Source organism: Diadema antillarum, unplaced genomic scaffold (genome assembly GCF_040938485.1).
Source record: "Diadema antillarum isolate AM-2024a unplaced genomic scaffold, OU_Dant_1.0 seq00000754_RagTag, whole genome shotgun sequence".
Taxonomy (NCBI): Eukaryota; Metazoa; Echinodermata; class Echinoidea; order Diadematoida; family Diadematidae; genus Diadema; species Diadema antillarum.
In genome coordinates this window covers 45,577-64,437 of record NW_027271647.1, presented here as the reverse complement: position 1 = coordinate 64,437, position 18,861 = coordinate 45,577, and the positions used below count along the sequence as shown (strand labels likewise).

Below are 18,861 nucleotides of genomic sequence, written 5' to 3'. Positions count from 1 at the left end.
AAAGGCATTATTTTGAACTTTATGACAGAGATCGTACTTCAAAATCTTCAAAAATGGACTTATCGGTTTTTGCAAACAAACCCTTCATATATATATATATATATATATATATATATATATGTATTTGCTGGAAAAGGTGGTTTCATGCCTTATACCTCATCTGTTACGTTCTCAACTTGTATTTTTTTAGTTCTTGCCAAGTACATGAATAAGTTGACATAATCACAGGTATATAATAGGGGCTTGGATGCCCACCTCATGCATGCATGCTCCAAAGGCATCAAATATTTTACTTTTCTTGCCTCAAAGGAAGGAAGTCTTAGATATATGCCAGGAAACCTACTGTAATGATAATCATTTTGTTATATTGTAATATCTACATGATTTTAGTTCACATATCTTGACAAGTTTTAAATCCGCGGTATATTTGGAAGACATTTCTTAAGCTTTAACTTTGGCAAAAAGTGGAACATTTAATCATGGTGGATATTTTTTCTCTACAATGCTCAACCCAAAGATATAATTTGATTATACACAAAATATCACATGGGGAATACTGTGAGACCAAAATATTAGCGGCCTTTTTTTCTCAATTGCCACTTGCATTCATTATATCACGAAGACGTTTTGCGTGCGTCTTGTCTGTGCGCGAAATTCGCAAAAATTTCAAGTACGAAAAAAAAAAATCAGTAAGTGTCATTGTGTAAGTTATTTCGCTGAAATAAATTGATAAAGTAATTTCTTCCGAGGTTATCCAAAGAGACCAACACTCACGAGTCATACAGCCCTCAAGTTCATCGTTGGACGCACAAAAAAAAAAAAAAAAAAAACGGTCCATGAGTCATACAGCCCACGAATTCAACACTAGGCAAAAACAGCCCACAGGTTCGTTACTACAAACACAGTGCTTAATGTGTCGTGGGCCTTGTGTGTATAATGTCAAACTCATGGGCTGCATGACTTGTGAACTGTATAACTTGTTGGCTGTAGGACTCAAGGGCTATATACGAATCTTTGACTGTAATACGCGTGAGTGTCGATCTCTTGACGTGCACCCGAATACTCTGCCAAATTCCTAAATTGTAAGATCAAGCATTCCATACCATCCCCGAGTTACTGATTAAACTGTCTAGCTATAGGCCAATCAGAGAGGTAAAAGGCCATTCATTTTCTTGTTTCTCGTTAACGTTTTTGTAAGTCCTTCCCAGAAAAGCATTTGCTGGTATCTTTCCTCGCTCCATTGGAAGTAGGGTTTATTCTTGCTGAGGAACAGTCTTACCAGATAGGGCAGCTGATTGCCGGGAATGTCCTCTCGAAAAACCATGACGACGTTTTCTAGTTGGACGTCATTCATGTGCGCCACAGCCATTTGGAGCGTCATCAGGTAGTTAGCATCATTGACGGAGGTGTTGCTGACGATCACCAGATTCTTAAAGCTGTTCTCAATGACCCGATCGATGGCGTCAAAGCGCATACCTCCCAGGGGCAAATCGTCGTCGCCGCACACGATCCTGTGGCGAAGGAAGTCAGGAAGATGCTCCTGGACAGCTACCAGAAATTCTTCAAGTACCCAATCCTCGTCTTCAATTGGGAAAATAATGTTGAGGTCGTAACGGTAATCCTGACGCTCACGTGCGTCCTCCAACTCGTAGTATCCAATGATAAGGAGCTTCAAATGAAAACACTTGTAATTCAACCACCATCGGTTTCGCCAAGCCAGAAATGATCCAGCAATAAACAAAAGGATCAGTGTACTTGAAGAAATGTAAATAGACAGGTTTGGTCCACAAACCTTATCAGGGTAAAATTCTAAAATTGATTTCCCCACAAATTCTGATAGAGATTGAGGTGAGCAAACAGTGGTCCGAGCGTTTTTCAGTGTCAGATTTCCTCGGCTAAGAAAACTTCTAAACCAAGAAAGATTGCAAGTGCACAAAAGGTGATTCTGAGATATATCAAAATATTTGTTTGTTTGTTTGTTTGATAGATACTTTATTTTCTGCAAATCAATATACATTGTACATAAACTGAATAATCGTGAACATGGGAAATATACAAAGTATATTTGAAACAGAGTCGTTTGACTTGCATAAACAATGATATAAAAGGAAATTAATGATATTACAGTATGCATGTCTATGCAGCTGGGATTACAATAACAATATTATATTTAGGAAATGATAATGCAGAGGGCCGCCATTGTAAGCATTGCTTGAAAAGATGGCCGGCCCGAGGAAAAGGTAGGTAGGTAAATTGGTAAACAATACAAATTCTGCTGCGAGGATAGCAGGGGAAAATAAACTCTGATGTGTGAAGGTGGTGAATGTGCGTGCGAGTGCTTGAGAGTGCACAGGGGCAGATAGGCTGGGATTTGGAATGATAAAATTGGTTTGCTGGAAGAGGGAATGACTTACGATGTTGCTACTATCGGGAGACCAACATAAGTCATATAAATTATTCGGGCTTAATTCGTATTTGAAGTATACTGTGATAAAATATGCTTCTTTAAGTTTGCTTTGAATGAAAACAAGGAGGCACACTGTTTCAACTCTTCGGGAAGAGTGTTCCATGTATCCGGACCGTGATGTCTAATCGACTTTTGAGCAAGTAAAAGCTTTGGATTACTTAAATGAAAATCATGGGAACAACGGGTAGGGTATGAGTGAATATGATCATTAGTAACTAGGGCATTATGAAAAAATGGTAATAAATTTCGAATGTGTTTGTACATAAATATAGCAGTTAAATATGAATGTATATCATGGGCCTTTAGGGTTTTTAGGCGATAAAATATGGGATCAGTGTGAGCCAAAAAATTTGAATGTGTGCATATACGAAGAGCCTTTTTCTGAAGAAGAAAAATTGTGTTCAATTTGGTTTTGCTACAGTTGCCCCATACAATATTACAGTACATTACATATGGTAGAAATAAAGTGTTGTATAACATCATTAAAGTTTGATCATTAATTAAGTATTTTATTCTCCTTAACACACCAGTTGCCTTAGATATTGCTGTTATAATATTCTGGACATGAGTATTCCAAGTTAGATTGTTATCTAGGGTCACTCCTAGGAACTTGGTTGAATGTTTCTCAGCAATGTTTATATCATCAATAGAAATACTTTGAGGAAGGGTGGGTTGAGATTGAAGCGTATGAAAATGTATAAAACATGTTTTATCAATATTCAATGAAAGCTTATTACTTCTAAACCATTTCGAAATATTACTTAATTCCATGTTAAATGTATCCACCAATGTTACAATATCCTTGTGGGAATAAAAAACATTGGTGTCGTCTGCAAATAAAATGAAGTTTAAACGAGGAGAGGAATTAATGATATCATTAATATAAATCAAAAAAAGTAGAGGCCCGAGGATAGATCCCTGAGGGACACCACATGACACGTTCAAATGGAACGAATGACTGGATTTAAATGCAACATATTGTTTTCGATGACTTAGATAACTTCTAAACCATGACAAAGTAATCCCTCTCACACCATAATTATGTAATTTTTCAAATAAAATGTCATGATCAATAGTGTCGAATGCTTTACTAAGATCCATAAAAACTCCAATTATGTGCTCCTTTTTAATAAGCGCATCAATAATATTATCAACAGATTTAATTATAGCATAATCGGTAGAAAATCCTTTCCTAAAACCAAACTGATTCACATTTAATATTTCATTTTCAATCATAAACGAGGAGAGACGCTTATAAACTAATTTTTCTAAAATTTTCGATATTGCAGGTAACAATGAGATGGGTCTATAATTTTTCACCAGTGATGGATCTTCTCTTTTATAAATGGGGATAACTTTGGCGATTTTAAAAGAGTCTGGAAACTCACCGTTAAGTAAGGATAAATTAAATATATGGGTGAGAGGGGCTGCTAAGGGGTAGATTATTTTTTTCAAAAAATTCACCCTTAATTTGTCAGGCCCACAGGAATTACTACATTTCAGAGATCGAACAATATCAATAATTTCTGATTCATTTATTGGAGTAAAAAACAATGAGTTTTGATTACTTTCAGGTAAGTAATCTTTATAATTTTTGATATCATTTATGGGAATAGATGCAGCTAAAGAAGGACCAACATTAACAAAAAAATTGTTAAAAATATTTGCAATTTGATCAGAATTAATAATAACTTTATCATTATGGGTAATGCTATCAGGACATTCCGTAGGTTTCTTTTTGAGTATTTCATTAACAATCCGCCAAAGAGCATTTTTATCATCCTTATTAGATTCGAGTTTATTTGAAATATATGATTTACGTGAAACTCGAATCAAAGAAGTTAATCTATTTCTATATGTTTTATACCTTTTCACGTTTTCAGGAGTAGGTTTCCTCAGAGATATTTTATAAAGACGGTTTCGAGTAAAAATGGAATGTATAAGACCTTGAGTAATCCACGGTTGCCGGGCTCTTTTCCTTCCATTTACTTTGGGAGTTAAAGGAATATGTTTATCATAATAATCTAATAGTTTTTGTAAAAAAATTTCGTAGGAAGAATTAACATCTTGGAGTTCAAAGACGTCATTCCATTGTTCTTCGAATAAATCTTGATTCAATGACTCAATATTTTGTGGCGTTTCATTTCGATACATTTTCAAATATTGTTTGGGTTGGCGACGTATTGGAGTTATTACAGATTTATCATTAATCATAAAAATCGGTAAATGATCAGATATATCTGAATAAAGGATACCGTTGATACAGGTTTCAGTTATAACATTAGACAGTATATTATCTATTAATGTTTTACTGTTGGTGGTGTTATTTATTCTGGTAGGTTTATTGATGTGGGGATGCAGTGAGTTGGAAAGTAATATGTCATGGAAATGGGTAGGTTGTAATAAATCTATATTGTAATCTCCCATCAAAAAAATGGATTTTCTTTCTCCAAAAATTTCGTTAGCACATTGGTCGAAGTTGTCAATAAAAGATTGAACGTCATTTTGTGGAGGACGGTAAATAGTACCAACTATAATATTTTTCTCATTATCATTTAAGATTTCAATAAATAAACTTTCTGCTCCCTGAATACCCAAATCAGTTCGAATTTTAAATCTAATATGATTATTAACGTACATGGCAACCCCACCTCCTATGCCATGTTTTCTGTCATTACGAATAAAATTATAATTTTCAATGCCAAATAGGTCCGGGGAATTGGTGTGCAACCATGTTTCGGTGACTCCTATAACGGAGAATGGAAAATCATTGAGGGAACTTAAAAATAATTCAAACGTATCGAAATTTTTAGTTAAACTTCTTGAATTAAGGTGAATTAAACTGAAATTAGCACAAATCTGATTTGCCTTATTGAAAAAAAACTGACTGTTGAATTCATTGATAGTGAAATACTGGCTTGTGTGGTTGACTAGCTGTTGGTCATCTATTCCAAAATCAAAATCCATTTACAATGAGTGACATTACGCAGTAATGGCCTATCATGAAGTATGGTGCAACGGGAAGTGCAGTGCACACCGTATACACGGGATGTATACGATGAGGTGCATCGGTGCGTGACGTGCTGTAACTGACCATTAGGAGGAGTGACTGAAACAAAATTACTGACATGATCTGCAGGACTGCAGAGCATAGACACACAAAAACACAAGAAAGAAAAAAAAAAGTATTGAAGAGTAATAATCGACCGTAACTATCTGCCTTACGCAGAGCAACATAGAATCAAAACGGCAATAAACCAGCTCTGAATTTATCGGTTCTAACATTAACTTTAGAAAATAAACGTAAACTTTATAACTGAACTGAGAACAATATCACGATTTCGGTAATGAGAGTGACATGAACAGCAAAGTTTCTCGTAAATTTTACCACTGAATACCGGCAAAACCCGCGGTTGGTAAAGAGAGAGGGAGAGAGAGAGAGAGAGAGAGAGAGAGGAAGAGAGAGAATCTTTAGAGATTTTAAGAATAAAGTTTGAAACTTAAATCAAAATTGCAATGAGAAATCAATGTAAGTACACTATGGTCTAGCATCGACGTCAAGTCAATGAACCCATGGATCACCCCCCCCCCCTCCACCCTCCGCAACAAGTCACCCAGTCAACCCGACGTACAACAACACATTATAACAATAAACAGAATTCTGCATTCGGGGCAACCTCATGCAGGCCACCGGTAATCATGGAAACCTCGGTGAGGCGTGACAGAGGCATGCATAGAATACTTTGATCTAGTTTCAATAGTTAAAAAAAAAAAAACAAGAACAACAACAACAAAACTTGATATTTTTGGTCATAAATGAAAACGTACATGTATATGTTATGGGCTGAATGGGGACCCTGTTTGTGAGGCATGTGGTGGGTCGGAGAACGTCCCTTCGGCTGGAACAATTAACAAACATACATAACTTATGTTTACAAGAGTGAATATGCCATTGCCGACTCAATAATATACATATAGGAGACGTTGGTACAGGATGATTCCCATTGTACCCTATAGGGTCGCCTCCAATTATCATACGGTTACAAAATGTAAAGGGAAGAATATAACACATTAGTACACTATCTTGTATTTCAGTGTAAAGTGAAATACACTGAATATTTAACATTCAATAAAAGGAAAACCCCCAAAAATACCATGTAAAGAAGGAGGAGGAATCGGCCATGGCTATCTCATTAGATCCACGAAACTGTCGAAATGAGCTTTGATGTAAGCGATTTTCGAAATCAGAGTTTATGCATGTACATATGGATATTTCGGTAAAGAAACAGAATTTAACGAAAAATAAGTGATTCTTATGAATAGCAGAGGATGTCTCTACCCGACACAAGTGTTGCCAATTTAAAAATTCACTGATTATTTACATTTTACGTATTGGCAACTAGAATGGTATGTATAACAGAGAATCAGGGAAGAGGGAGCTCCTCTCTCCACTGGGTTAAGGAGCCCTTGAATTTCATACGTATTGTACATAAATTGTAAGAAAGAAAATGTAGAAGACGGAATAAGGTGTAAGAAAAAAAAACAATATGGGACAGATTAAGGGGCTGAAAATAACGGCCAAAAGGCATATTAGGGATTAAATTACTCAGGATCACTTAGTTTTACATGGCCAGAATACGCGTGGGTAACCACAAAAGAAAACAATAACAACTAATCTTATGCGGTTAAAAGATTGAGTAATCTTATTAAACATGCACAATATGATAAACCACATTCGTATAAACATGCATATTTTCCGTGGATCAATGAGTAGCAAAAATAATTTCCGATCTATAGTATCAAGTGACTCGCCAAAAGGATTGACGGAAATCACATCAAATCGTTTAACATCGAGTAAAACGACATACCCTTGAGTTGCGTGAACTCGGGAACCAAACTCATTCTGATAGTCATAGCCTAAGACCAAGCAGTGTGGATATGTGAAATACAATGATAATTCCAGATACATTTTTCAGCTAGTTCAGTCAGGTTTTGCGGGACATAATCTCAATTGTAAATGAAATGCGTGCTTGACAAGTGATAGAAGTAATCGCAAGAATTGAGAGCAGCTGATATCATAGCTTGGTGGTATAGTTGGTAGAATGTATAAACACAAAAGATATAAGACAAAATCACCGCATACATGTAGGTTAAAGACCTTTTATCTATGGACTGGTTGTATCACATGAGAGAAATTCAAAGACGTATGGGGACAAAAAGTATGGATTGCCAAGCACTAAAACATGAGGACAGGTGAGAAGGACTTCACTTCTATCACAGATAGACATTGGTAGCATAACATAATAACATAACATAATAATTTCATTGGGAGGAACGTATTTTCTTCTATGCCAGTGAAACCGTTTTGATATGAGGAAACCAAGTACAAGTTTGTGTTTTTCCTGAATATGTCCTTTGGTAGGTTTCCGCTCAGTCGGTTTGTTCCCAAATACAAGTAGCGCAGAGAAGTTAAATACCGGAAATGATCGAAAGTAACAGAAAGGATATTGTTCTTGTCGAGGTGTAACTGCTCTAGCGATGATAAATTGGCAAATAATTTCCCGGAAAGGCTAGTAATTCCACATTGTGTAAGATGTAACTGCCTTAGATGGAATAGACCTTCGAATGTATTAGGAAATAGAGTTCCGAGAGGGTTTCTTCCCAACAAAAGTACTTCAAGATGAGACAATGCAGCAAGCACTGGACCTGTATTTATTACCAATTTGTTTCGGGTGAGGTCGGCATAGTTTAAATTTAGTTTACGAAGTGAAGTCAGCCCGCTGAATGACGCTGTTGCTATTCCAAAGCTATTATGAGATAAATCAAGGAATGACAACCTATGAAGATACTTGAAGGGGACTGTCAATTGTTCTAAGAATCCTACATGTTGTAGGTCCAAGCTTTCTAAATTATCCAAGCCGGTAAAACCGCCGTAGAACATCTTTGAAATCGGGTTTGACTTGAGTATTAAATATGTCAAATTGGACAGGGAAGAAAATGGACCAGATGCTACAGAAAATATACGATTTTTTGACAGATCTAATGTTTTTAGCGATGCAATCCGAAAGAAATTCTTAGGAATCTCAGCAATTCGATTCGCAGACAAATTAAGCGAGATAAGATGTTGGAGCTTCGTAGAAAGCTGAAAATCCAAGAGAGAAATTTTGTTGTCAGACAGTATGAGCTTCTGCAGTCTTGGTACATGCTGCAGCACCGGTTCAGCGATAGAAATCAATGAATTTCTAGCCAGGTCTAGTATTTCCAGGGACCATAGGCCCTCAAATGTGTGATTTTGTAAACTTCTTAGCCTACATGACCTGAGGCGCAATGACGTTAATAGGTCCAAACCTTGAAATAGGCGTTCTGACAAGGACGATATTTTGTTTGTTGAGAGATTCAAACTAATTAGGGGAGGAAAATGTAAAGTGGAATTTGTCACGTTTATTTGGAAGCCCTGGATACGGACTATCTTATTGAAAACTAGGTTCAAATGTTCCAGACTATCCATTCCAAGAAACGAATTGAACGACAAGTTTACCAAACTATTTCGATCAAGTTCCAGTCCTCTTATATGCTTTAAGCGGTGAAATGCGCAATACGGAATATACGAGATGTTACTTTTCGATAGTTTTAGCAAGGAGATGTTTGCCACTGCTAATGGGGTAAATTCGTTTTCAAAGATTCGTGTGATGTTTTTCCCTGTAAGGTATAACTTGTTGATGCTTGTAAGAAGACGTCCTGCGAAGTGAAAGTGGCTCTTACAATTTGCATCAAAGTTCACGTTCGGCATAGAGCTGAGCTGGTTCAATGCTTTGAGGGGAATCACCAAGAAATTATTGCGTGAAAGATCAAGAAACCGGAGATTCGGATTCATAGAAAACGTGTCTGCACTTAGCCCTCTGAGACGATTGTAACCGAGAAATAGTTCTTCTAGGCTTGCAAGTGGATAAAGAGCTTCTTTCATGATATACTTCAGCTGGTTTCCCCATAATTTCAGTGTCTTTACGGCTGGTACATCAACGAGTGACCTGTTTGACAGGAATTCGATTTTGTTCTGATTCAGGGCAAGAACTGTTATTTCTGCCGGTAGATGAGATGGGACTTCCCGAAGGCCATGACGGCTACACCTGGCTACAAAGTTTGGACCCTCGTGGAAGAACGTGCAGGGATAACTAGATGAAAGGCGATCGGATTCTTCAGTTAATATGTGGAATTCTTCTCGACGCGCAATCGTCGAGCTACATTGGCGAGGGAGAAAACTGACCAAGAGTCCCAGTAGACTTATAGAAATCATAGTATATTTTCCTCGACCGAGCCCTTCAGCCTGTCTTGACTTCATTTCAAAATGTTTATACGTGATAACAAGTTGAAGATGAACTGTTGAAGTGTTTTGCCACTCTTCCCTTCTTTGATGTACCTACAACAAAGCATTAAAAAAATGATATAAAAAAGAGACAGAAACAAGAATGCCGCATTAGCATTCCCCACTATAGACCTCGCTAGATTACAAGAAGTGCAAAGAAAATATTGCTATTGCCCAAATAGGTTTGCTGCGTGCCAACGTGAAATCGAAAGATGTATTTTTCTTTCTTATGATTTTGACACTACAACCTCAAATATAAAACGTTAAAGGAAATCAAATTGATCAGAGCAACATCATTCGTAAGACAATCTCCCTTCTGTGTAGTCACGTGCATTGAATATTTACCAAATTTCAGTACCTGGTACTCCAGAAACTATCTCTCTCGGCTGGCACGCTCGCTGCCTTCGCCCTCCTTCCAGGAAAAAGACAGTCCTTCTCCAAGAAGCACCCCCCTCCCGAAAAAACAAACAAACTTTAGCGTATCTTTTATCCGGCAAAACCAAAGCCCTTACCCAGTACCATTAAAGACTCCTAGGTCATGGCGCAACTTACAACAGAATGAAGAAAACATAATGCCAGAATTATACCGACACAAGCTATCTAACCCACAAGGTATTTGTACGCAGGTCTTCCATGGGACGTTGTAGAATATTACGGCATATATCCCAGAGTTAATCTGTGTTGAAAGAGAGCCTGTGTGTTAAATATCTTTTCTCATGATATTTCCACAAGGCACTTTGAGTTTATCTACTACATCTATACAAGTCATAAGAAATTCCTACCTTTGCATATCCCTGAATGTAGAATCTTGAAGAAGCAATTCCCTTTGCTACTGAATTCTGAAGTGCATATGATGTATTTGTTGGTCCCCGATGACAATGCTTTCACTTGTATCATTTTTTTTTAAAAAATCTGGGTCGCTATGAGAAGGACGTCACTTCTTTACAATATTAGTTGCGGTTTCATAAACCTTATTGGTTCTCACGCATCCAAAGGGACAAAACAATACCATCAATGACCATTCTGAATTGAATAGACCTACTGAGATGGCAACCAGCGAGTTTCATGTGTGCAAAGTATTGTTTCAAATACAGTATCGATCACATGCCTATGTACCGTGTGTCCGTTGTTTATCAATGTTTATCAACGTGGTAGTGCTTTGAAATAATATCATATCAACTACTTCACTATGTTTATGAACGTGATTATGCGTTGAAACAATTCTATATCAAATACTTCACTCTCGCTGTTACATTGTACTTTCACATCCTTAAATTTGCATGTATATAAATCTGTATACGAGTTTATGTGCATGTTATTTAATGTGTCAGTTGTGGGATTTAGCATATTATCTTAGATTATGAGTGGATTAGATTGAATTGGATTTCATCTATTTCAACACGGTAAAAGTCTCCGAGCAGTTAAAAAGCCGCTTTTCAGGAAGGCCATGCACACAAGTTTACAAAATACAATTTGAAATGAATAAGTTTAAAACAAGATTAAAAAGAGAGCACCAATTCCATAATGAAAAAAGGTAAACATCTGTTTATTTATTCATTGCGCTTTATTAAAAAACAGGGTAATATCATCTATTCAAAAATTGATCAGAGCAACATCATTCGTAAGACAATCTCCCTTCTTTGTAGTCACGTGCATTGAATATTTACCAAATTTCAGTACCTGGTACTCCAGAAACTATCTCTCTCGGCTGGCACGCTCGCTGCCTTCGCCCTCCTTCCAGGAAAAAGACAGTCCTTCTCCAAGAAGCACCCCCCTCCCGAAAAAACAAACAAACTTTAGCGTATCTTTTATCCGGCAAAACCAAAGCCCTTACCCAGTACCATTAAAGACTCCTAGGTCATGGCGCAACTTACAACAGAATGAAGAAAACATAATGCCAGAATTATACCGACACAAGCTATCTAACCCACAAGGTATTTGTACGCAGGTCTTCCATGGGACGTTGTAGAATATTACGGCATATATCCCAGAGTTAATCTGTGTTGAAAGAGAGCCTGTGTGTTAAATATCTTTTCTCATGATATTTCCACAAGGCACTTTGAGTTTATCTACTACATCTATACAAGTCATAAGAAATTCCTACCTTTGCATCTCCCTGAATGTAGAATCTTGAAGAAGCAATTCCCTTTGCTACTGAATTCTGAAGTGCATATGATGTATTTGTTGGTCCCCGATGACAATGCTTTCACTTGTATCATTTTTTTTTTAAAAATCTGGGTCGCTATGAGAAGGACGTCACTTCTTTACAATATTAGTTGCGGTTTCATAAACCTTATTGGTTCTCACGCATCCAAAGGGACAAAACAATACCATCAATGACCATTCTGAATTGAATAGACCTACTGAGATGGCAACCAGCGAGTTTCATGTGTGCAAAGTATTGTTTCAAATACAGTATCGATCACATGCCTATGTACCGTGTGTCCGTTGTTTATCAATGTTTATCAACGTGGTAGTGCTTTGAAATAATATCATATCAACTACTTCACTATGTTTATGAACGTGATTATGCGTTGAAACAATTCTATATCAAATACTTCACTCTCGCTGTTACATTGTACTTTCACATCCTTAAATTTGCATGTATATAAATCTGTATACGAGTTTATGTGCATGTTATTTAATGTGTCAGTTGTGGGATTTAGCATATTATCTTAGATTATGAGTGGATTAGATTGAATTGGATTTCATCTATTTCAACACGGTAAAAGTCTCCGAGCAGTTAAAAAGCCGCTTTTCAGGAAGGCCATGCACACAAGTTTACAAAATACAATTTGAAATGAATAAGTTTAAAACAAGATTAAAAAGAGAGCACCAATTCCATAATGAAAAAAGGTAAACATCTGTTTATTTATTCATTGCGCTTTATTAAAAAACAGGGTAATATCATCAGATCCCAAGGGCTTGATTTTAGAAAGAAGCCTGTATTCGTACAACACGAGAGTACAAAGTGGGAACTCAAGTGATACAAACCTGTGGGTATAAATATCGTAACAACCACAACGCATCAAAAAAGCACATTCAAATTGAATGTTAAAGCAAAAGCAAAAACATAATAACAATGAAAACGATATATATATATAAATAGCATCACTTCATGAACTTCCAGTTAAAACCTTAAATTGAAAATGAGATATTGTGTTTTAGCAATATTCTCTTGACAACTAAAATTTTGGTTAAATCATTGCTAATTGCACATTTGCATTGTAAGAACAGTAATCAATGTGCTGTAGGAGAAATGAATTATTTGATTTGATTTGATTTGATTTATTGTCTGTATACTACTTTCAAATAAATCAATTTTCTGCAATTTCATTAACATAGTACAAAATAACAGTAGTATAAATAATTTCAACAATTATCATCATTTTCATCAATTATTCAACACATCTGCAATATGATTACATGAATTACGTCTTAATTTGCATACAGAATAATTGCCAAGAATAAGCACAGAGCTTGGCCTTTGGGCAACCTACAACGAATACCATTACAATGAAGAAAAACAAAAGGGCCCGATATGATCCTCATGGAATAAGGGTTGGAGAGAGAGAGAGAGAGAGAGAAAGAAAATAAAAGAAGAAGCAGAAGAAGAAGAAAGGAGGGGGAGGGGATGACAAAACACCCCGATACTAGTCTTGCCAGATTAACTCAACATACTTCTCTTACCTGGGCACATACATACATGCTTATAATTATATTTATAAGTTACAGGGATGTAATCACATAAATGTTTCTTTTGTCATGGAATAGTCACATTGAAGTCACATTGAATGACAGAGAGAGAGAGGAGAGGAAGAAAAAAAAAGCAATCGTTAACGAAGCATAACATTTCATGTGCCCTTTCACGGCATGACGTTATAGAGGACCATGATTTTTGCCTGACATGACATGAATAATGAACAACAGAGAAGGAATAAATCCAAGTGGATCAGGTGAACATAGTATACTGCAGGTGAATCCGCTAGTGCAAATACCCAGAGAGAAATAAACATGATAGATACAACAATGAATAAAGCATGAGTCGTTTAGGGTTTCTACCTGAAGTATCACTGGTACAGTGAGATCATTATTTTCTTTGCTGCTGTTTTAAATGAATAAATAGACTTGATGTTACGTTACTCAAGTGCAAATTTATTCCAATTTCTGGGCAAGCATAAATATGTCGTACGGATTTGTGTGCTTAGATTGTTGTGGGGTTATTCAAGTGTACATCCGTTGCATGCCTTGTCGGACTGGAATGGATTTCTGAGTTAAACTGGAACATATCGATAAATGAAGGAGGTAATAACTCGGTATCAAAGCGGAACATTAAAGTGCATTTTGTAAAGTGTGAATATCGTTTACCTTTAAAGGCATAATTTATCATTTGTAGAAGAAACAAAAACCCAGCATTAGTGCTTTAAAATGGTTCTAAAATGTCAGTTAGGGATAGAAACAACCACTGTAAAAATTTGAATCCGTATAATCGATGTTAAGTATTGTTAGATACACAAAATATGAACAATAGTTACTAAAGATGTTTCTAAGCTAAATCGTCTATAGTTATGGTTTAATGAGGAAAAATACTGATATCTCCTTATATCTTAGGCTTTATTGCAAAATTTTATATGGTAGGATGTTTTGTGACACAACAGACCTAAACAAATGCATCAAGTTTTAATGTGACATCTTGAAAAAATTTTTTTAATCATTGCTCCCAAAGGTAAACAGAAACCGAAGAAAAGGGGATATGTGTGATCATTATAACCAGCATTTTCACACATACGAATAGCTTACTTTTGCAATTTTAATATGGTATTGCTGGCAGATACCGAGTTTGGCCATATCATATGACAATAAGAAATGTGTGGTAGGATGAGTGCATTATAAAGATAATTAAAATACCCAAAGATAAACAATGTTTGAGTTTACATAATATTCCGGCATTACAAGCAAGAGGAGATGAAATATATTTCACAAGATCATTCCAACTGAGAGTTTCATTAATCTTGATGCGAAAGAATTTAGTGGATGCTGTCCTCTCAAGAGGAATACCATCTATATTCAAAATACACTCACTACCACTACAAATCAGTTTCCTTGGATCTGTAATATATATATATATACTTTACTTTTTGAAAGTTCAAAGATAAGATATTACTTTTAAACCACCGTGACAATTTTGGTAATTCATTTATAAAGATCTAATGAGACATTGAAAATTTGAGTTTGAGAGAAATATATTGGTGTTATCAGCAAAAATTACGTATTGTACATTGTAATAAGCTTGATGCATTTTAATAGGTAAATCATTAACATAAAGCAAAGACAATATGTGACCCGCTACAACAAAATGATCCTAAAGTCGGGCGAGGTCGATTATTTGAAAATTGCATGATATAATTCCCTAATCTTTCTGCTTTAAATTGATATATTACACAGTTTATAAAAATAATCGGCTGCGGAGATATCGATGTTTAAAAGAGAGCATGTCTAGACGTCTGGAAATCACTGTTTCGAGAAAAGCGCCCTAAAAGTCTTCCTTTCGAGGCAATCGCGATCAAGGGACACGCAAGTTAGTTTTCACCTCTGGACAATAGAAGGTAAGCCCTAGCAACCCCCGAAGAGTTCATTCAAGCACATCAGCGTCGACGGTCTCCTCACCAACCAATCAGTGACCAGGATGTGAGAAGTGGCAGAGCATAGCGCACCCCACCCGCACGCACCAGTCGACTGGGCAGTGTGCGAGCTTCACGCTTCGGTTAACAGCAAGCAGCAAACTGACCAATGAGATCACTCTGGTCGTTGTTAGGGGCGGAACCTATCGGTGGCGCTCAATCCAAATTTTCAAACCAGTTTCTGCTTCATTGGAACGCCAAAGAAACATGGCTCAGAAAAACGCTATTTTTTGGTCTTTCCTTTGATCATTTTGCTTCAAAATTTTGACAGATGATAGAAGACATGTTAGACTCCAATAATATGTCAAAATCAGAAAATCGTAAGTTTTGACCAATTTTAATGCTCTGACTTTAAACTCGATTTTTACGGCTTCGACCGTGCGCGACTTTAGGACCTTTTTGTTGTAGCGGGTCACATATTGGCCAAAGAATTGACCCTTATGGTACGCCACATTTGAACAATGTTTCCGAATTACAGAAATCAAAACATGTAAATTGCTTTCGATCACTAAGAGAACTTGCGATCAGTTTCAGAGCAGTTCCTCTTATACCATAAAATGTAGCTTTGATAATAAAATTGAATTGTCAAAAGTATCAAATGCCTATCTTAAGTCCATGAAAATATCAATAACATGCTTTCGGTCAGCTAAGACATTTGATACTTGATCATATAGGCCTAATTGTGCAAGAACCACGTCAGTCGAATGTAATTTCCCGAAATTATAAAGCTGAGCAAGGAGTTTTCAATTAAAAAACGACTTTAACTCGTGGGGTCATCCGACGAGACCGATACCCACGAGTCCTACAGCCCACGAGCTTGACAATGAATAAAGGTCCATGAGTCATACAGTCCATGAGTTCAACACTAGGTACAGACAGCCCACGAGATCGACATTTCAACACGTGTGCCTTGTTTGCTAGTGTCGAACTCATGGGCTGTAAACTCGTGCGTTGTATGACTCATGGGCTGTATGACTCGTGGGCTGTATGATTCGTGGGTGTCGAACTCGTAACGTGCACGCGAAAAATGCAGCGATCAGGTAAGTCTCTGATTCAAGATAATCTTTAAGGATTTGATTGTCACATCATCAAGCAAACATTAGAATTGAGATATTCTCAGTGCCCTGTGCATTTGAATTTACATATCATTTAAGAACAAGCAGAAAGTAGCAATCACAACTTGTAGGTTGTCCTTTCCTTTGATGTGAATCACTTTCAGTCCATATGGCTGCAGAAATAGACTTCATCGAAAGAGTCTCTGGTTCTTACTGCGAAATCGCTCGAGAAATGTGGACGAGTTTTGGTCTGTATATACAGTTACTTCACACGAGTTGTTCAGGTACACTTCGAAATGCTGAACTGCTAACACCAGACCAAAGCACTCCTTCTTCATGGTAGAATATCTTTACCGATGTCTGTTCAACTTCTTGGAGAAGTAGCTGACAGGTTTCAGGAGACCAGATTTGTCCGTTTGTAAGAGTACAGCTCCAACCCCTATATCGCTGGCATCCACGGCGAGCTGAAAAGGTGTCTCAAAGTTTGGCGCCTCCGGCACTGGATCCGACATCAGCACTGCTTTCAATTTGTTGAATGATGTCTCACAGGCTCCTGACCAATCAAATTTGATCACCTTCTTGAGAGGTAAAAACCGCACATTCGAAGAAATCGGAGAAACTTTTTCTTGCAGGAGTGGGGGGGGGGGGGGGGAGGGGAAATACACGATTTGGATAATTGCCTGAACTCTGGCACTACATGGAAACACACGACCTCGACCTATCTATGACTCTGGCAATGGATCAAGCAATATCTCTGAATTACACATCCCTTTGGAATTGTCTACCCTGGGAATCATTCCTGACTTCAAATCAACTTGAGGTATATACTCTTTTGCATCACTTGGTACATCCTGTACATGGACTGCAGCAACACAAGATGAGTCATTCATGCTTTTACCACCTGCATGTTCTCCATGTGCTTCAATCAGAGCAGACTGACTGAAAATTGGCCCTGCATGAACGGTTACAGCTCGTTATTCCGAAGGTTCGTTATTCCAAAGGCTCTTCAGTCCTAAGATTCGTTATTCCGAAGGTTCGTTATTCCGAATTTCATTTTCGGATTAACAAATCTTTGGAATAACGAACCTTCGGAATAACGCCACAAATGTTCGGATTAGCGAACCCTTTTTCATTTTCGGATTAACGAACCTCTAGGTATAGGGAATGTGTGTGTTTCGGATTATAAACGAACCTTCGGAATAACGAACCTTCGGAATAGCGAACCTTCGGAATAACGAACAGCACCCGAATGAACAGGTTCATCCATACTCTCACTCATCTCGGCGAAAATGCATCGCTCAAAGTGACTTCAGCTGCATCGTCTCCTTTCATGGTCGCTTTCTCTGTCATCCCCTGTGCCCTTGTCACTGTGCACGATGGAACAATACCTGGGATTTCCTCCTCCGAGGTTTCTGGGACTAAATCCCTGCCAGGTTTAGAACACACAGCTAGTGATGGCACTACCTTACCACCAGGCAAATAATTTCCCAACAAAAGAGAGATACCTGTCATCGGCAAATTGTCATTAACACCAACTGTCGCCGATCCAGACACAAGCTGAATCTTCAACTCAATAAGGTACAAGAAACACCACAACACACAAGATTCTTGTACCTCTCATCAATCTCATCATCATCTTCATGCACTGGGTTTGGGTTGCTACACTCTGACTCCTTCCATACACTCAACGTGACACTTTTACAAAACCACTTGGTTCTGATTTCTCTTGAAAGTACAACAGTAGGCACAGTTCGTAACTTTTCATGCTTTACTACAGCATCAAATATTTTTGTCTTGCCAGTCAAATCTACTCCTAGCCTACTAGCTGCAGTCCTCAAATTGGCCTTGATCAGCCTTTTCAATCCGGTCACTGTCAAATCCTGACTAAAGGAATTCTTCAACATCAAAATCGGTGAACTACTGTGTAATGCTATGACTACGTAAGTAAATACGACCGTACAAAATGCACACCACCAAATCGAACGTCAAAACAAACGAAAAGCAATTACAACGAACACGATTGGGTCGATCCGGGAGACCAAACAAATAGACTTAGTCACAAAACGTCACCTGCAACAATTTTGCAGAAAAGATGCATACAACCAACTCCAGGTCATAAAGTTTTCACCTTACCCTTAAAACGGAGGCAAATTACTATTACACCAAACGCCCCACCAAACGATTATCAAGCATACCAGTGACCACAAACGGGACTACAATCTACTCACCGCATCAAAATGCGTAGCTTGGACTATTAGCCAACTTCTCCGCAACGACGAATCCGTCGACGAAATT

The 18,861-nt window shown here is 37.4% G+C and overlaps 1 protein-coding gene across 1 annotated transcript; it reads right to left on the bottom strand.

The window, feature by feature from the left end:
- Nucleotides 1-1,144: 1,144 nt before the first annotated feature.
- On the bottom strand, nucleotides 1,145-17,078 carry LOC139738538 (toll-like receptor 12). Its single transcript, XM_071649159.1, has 2 exons — nucleotides 16,921-17,078; nucleotides 1,145-1,907 (listed from the first exon to the last, which is right to left on the bottom strand). Exons 1-2 carry the CDS (start codon nucleotides 17,076-17,078, stop codon nucleotides 1,145-1,147), a joined length of 921 nt encoding a protein of 306 aa, XP_071505260.1.
- Between the last annotated feature and the right edge of the window lie 1,783 nt (nucleotides 17,079-18,861).

Excerpts from the sequence above, each read along its gene's own strand:
- LOC139738538 (XM_071649159.1), bottom strand. The coding sequence starts at position 17,078 with ATGTCGGATCCAGTGCCGGAGGCGCCAAACTTTGAGACACCTTTTCAG. Across the intron at positions 1,908-16,920 it reads AAGAAGTTGAACAGACATCG|AAGTTTTCTTAGCCGAGGAA; the intron begins GTAAAGATATTC and ends TTCTTGGTTTAG.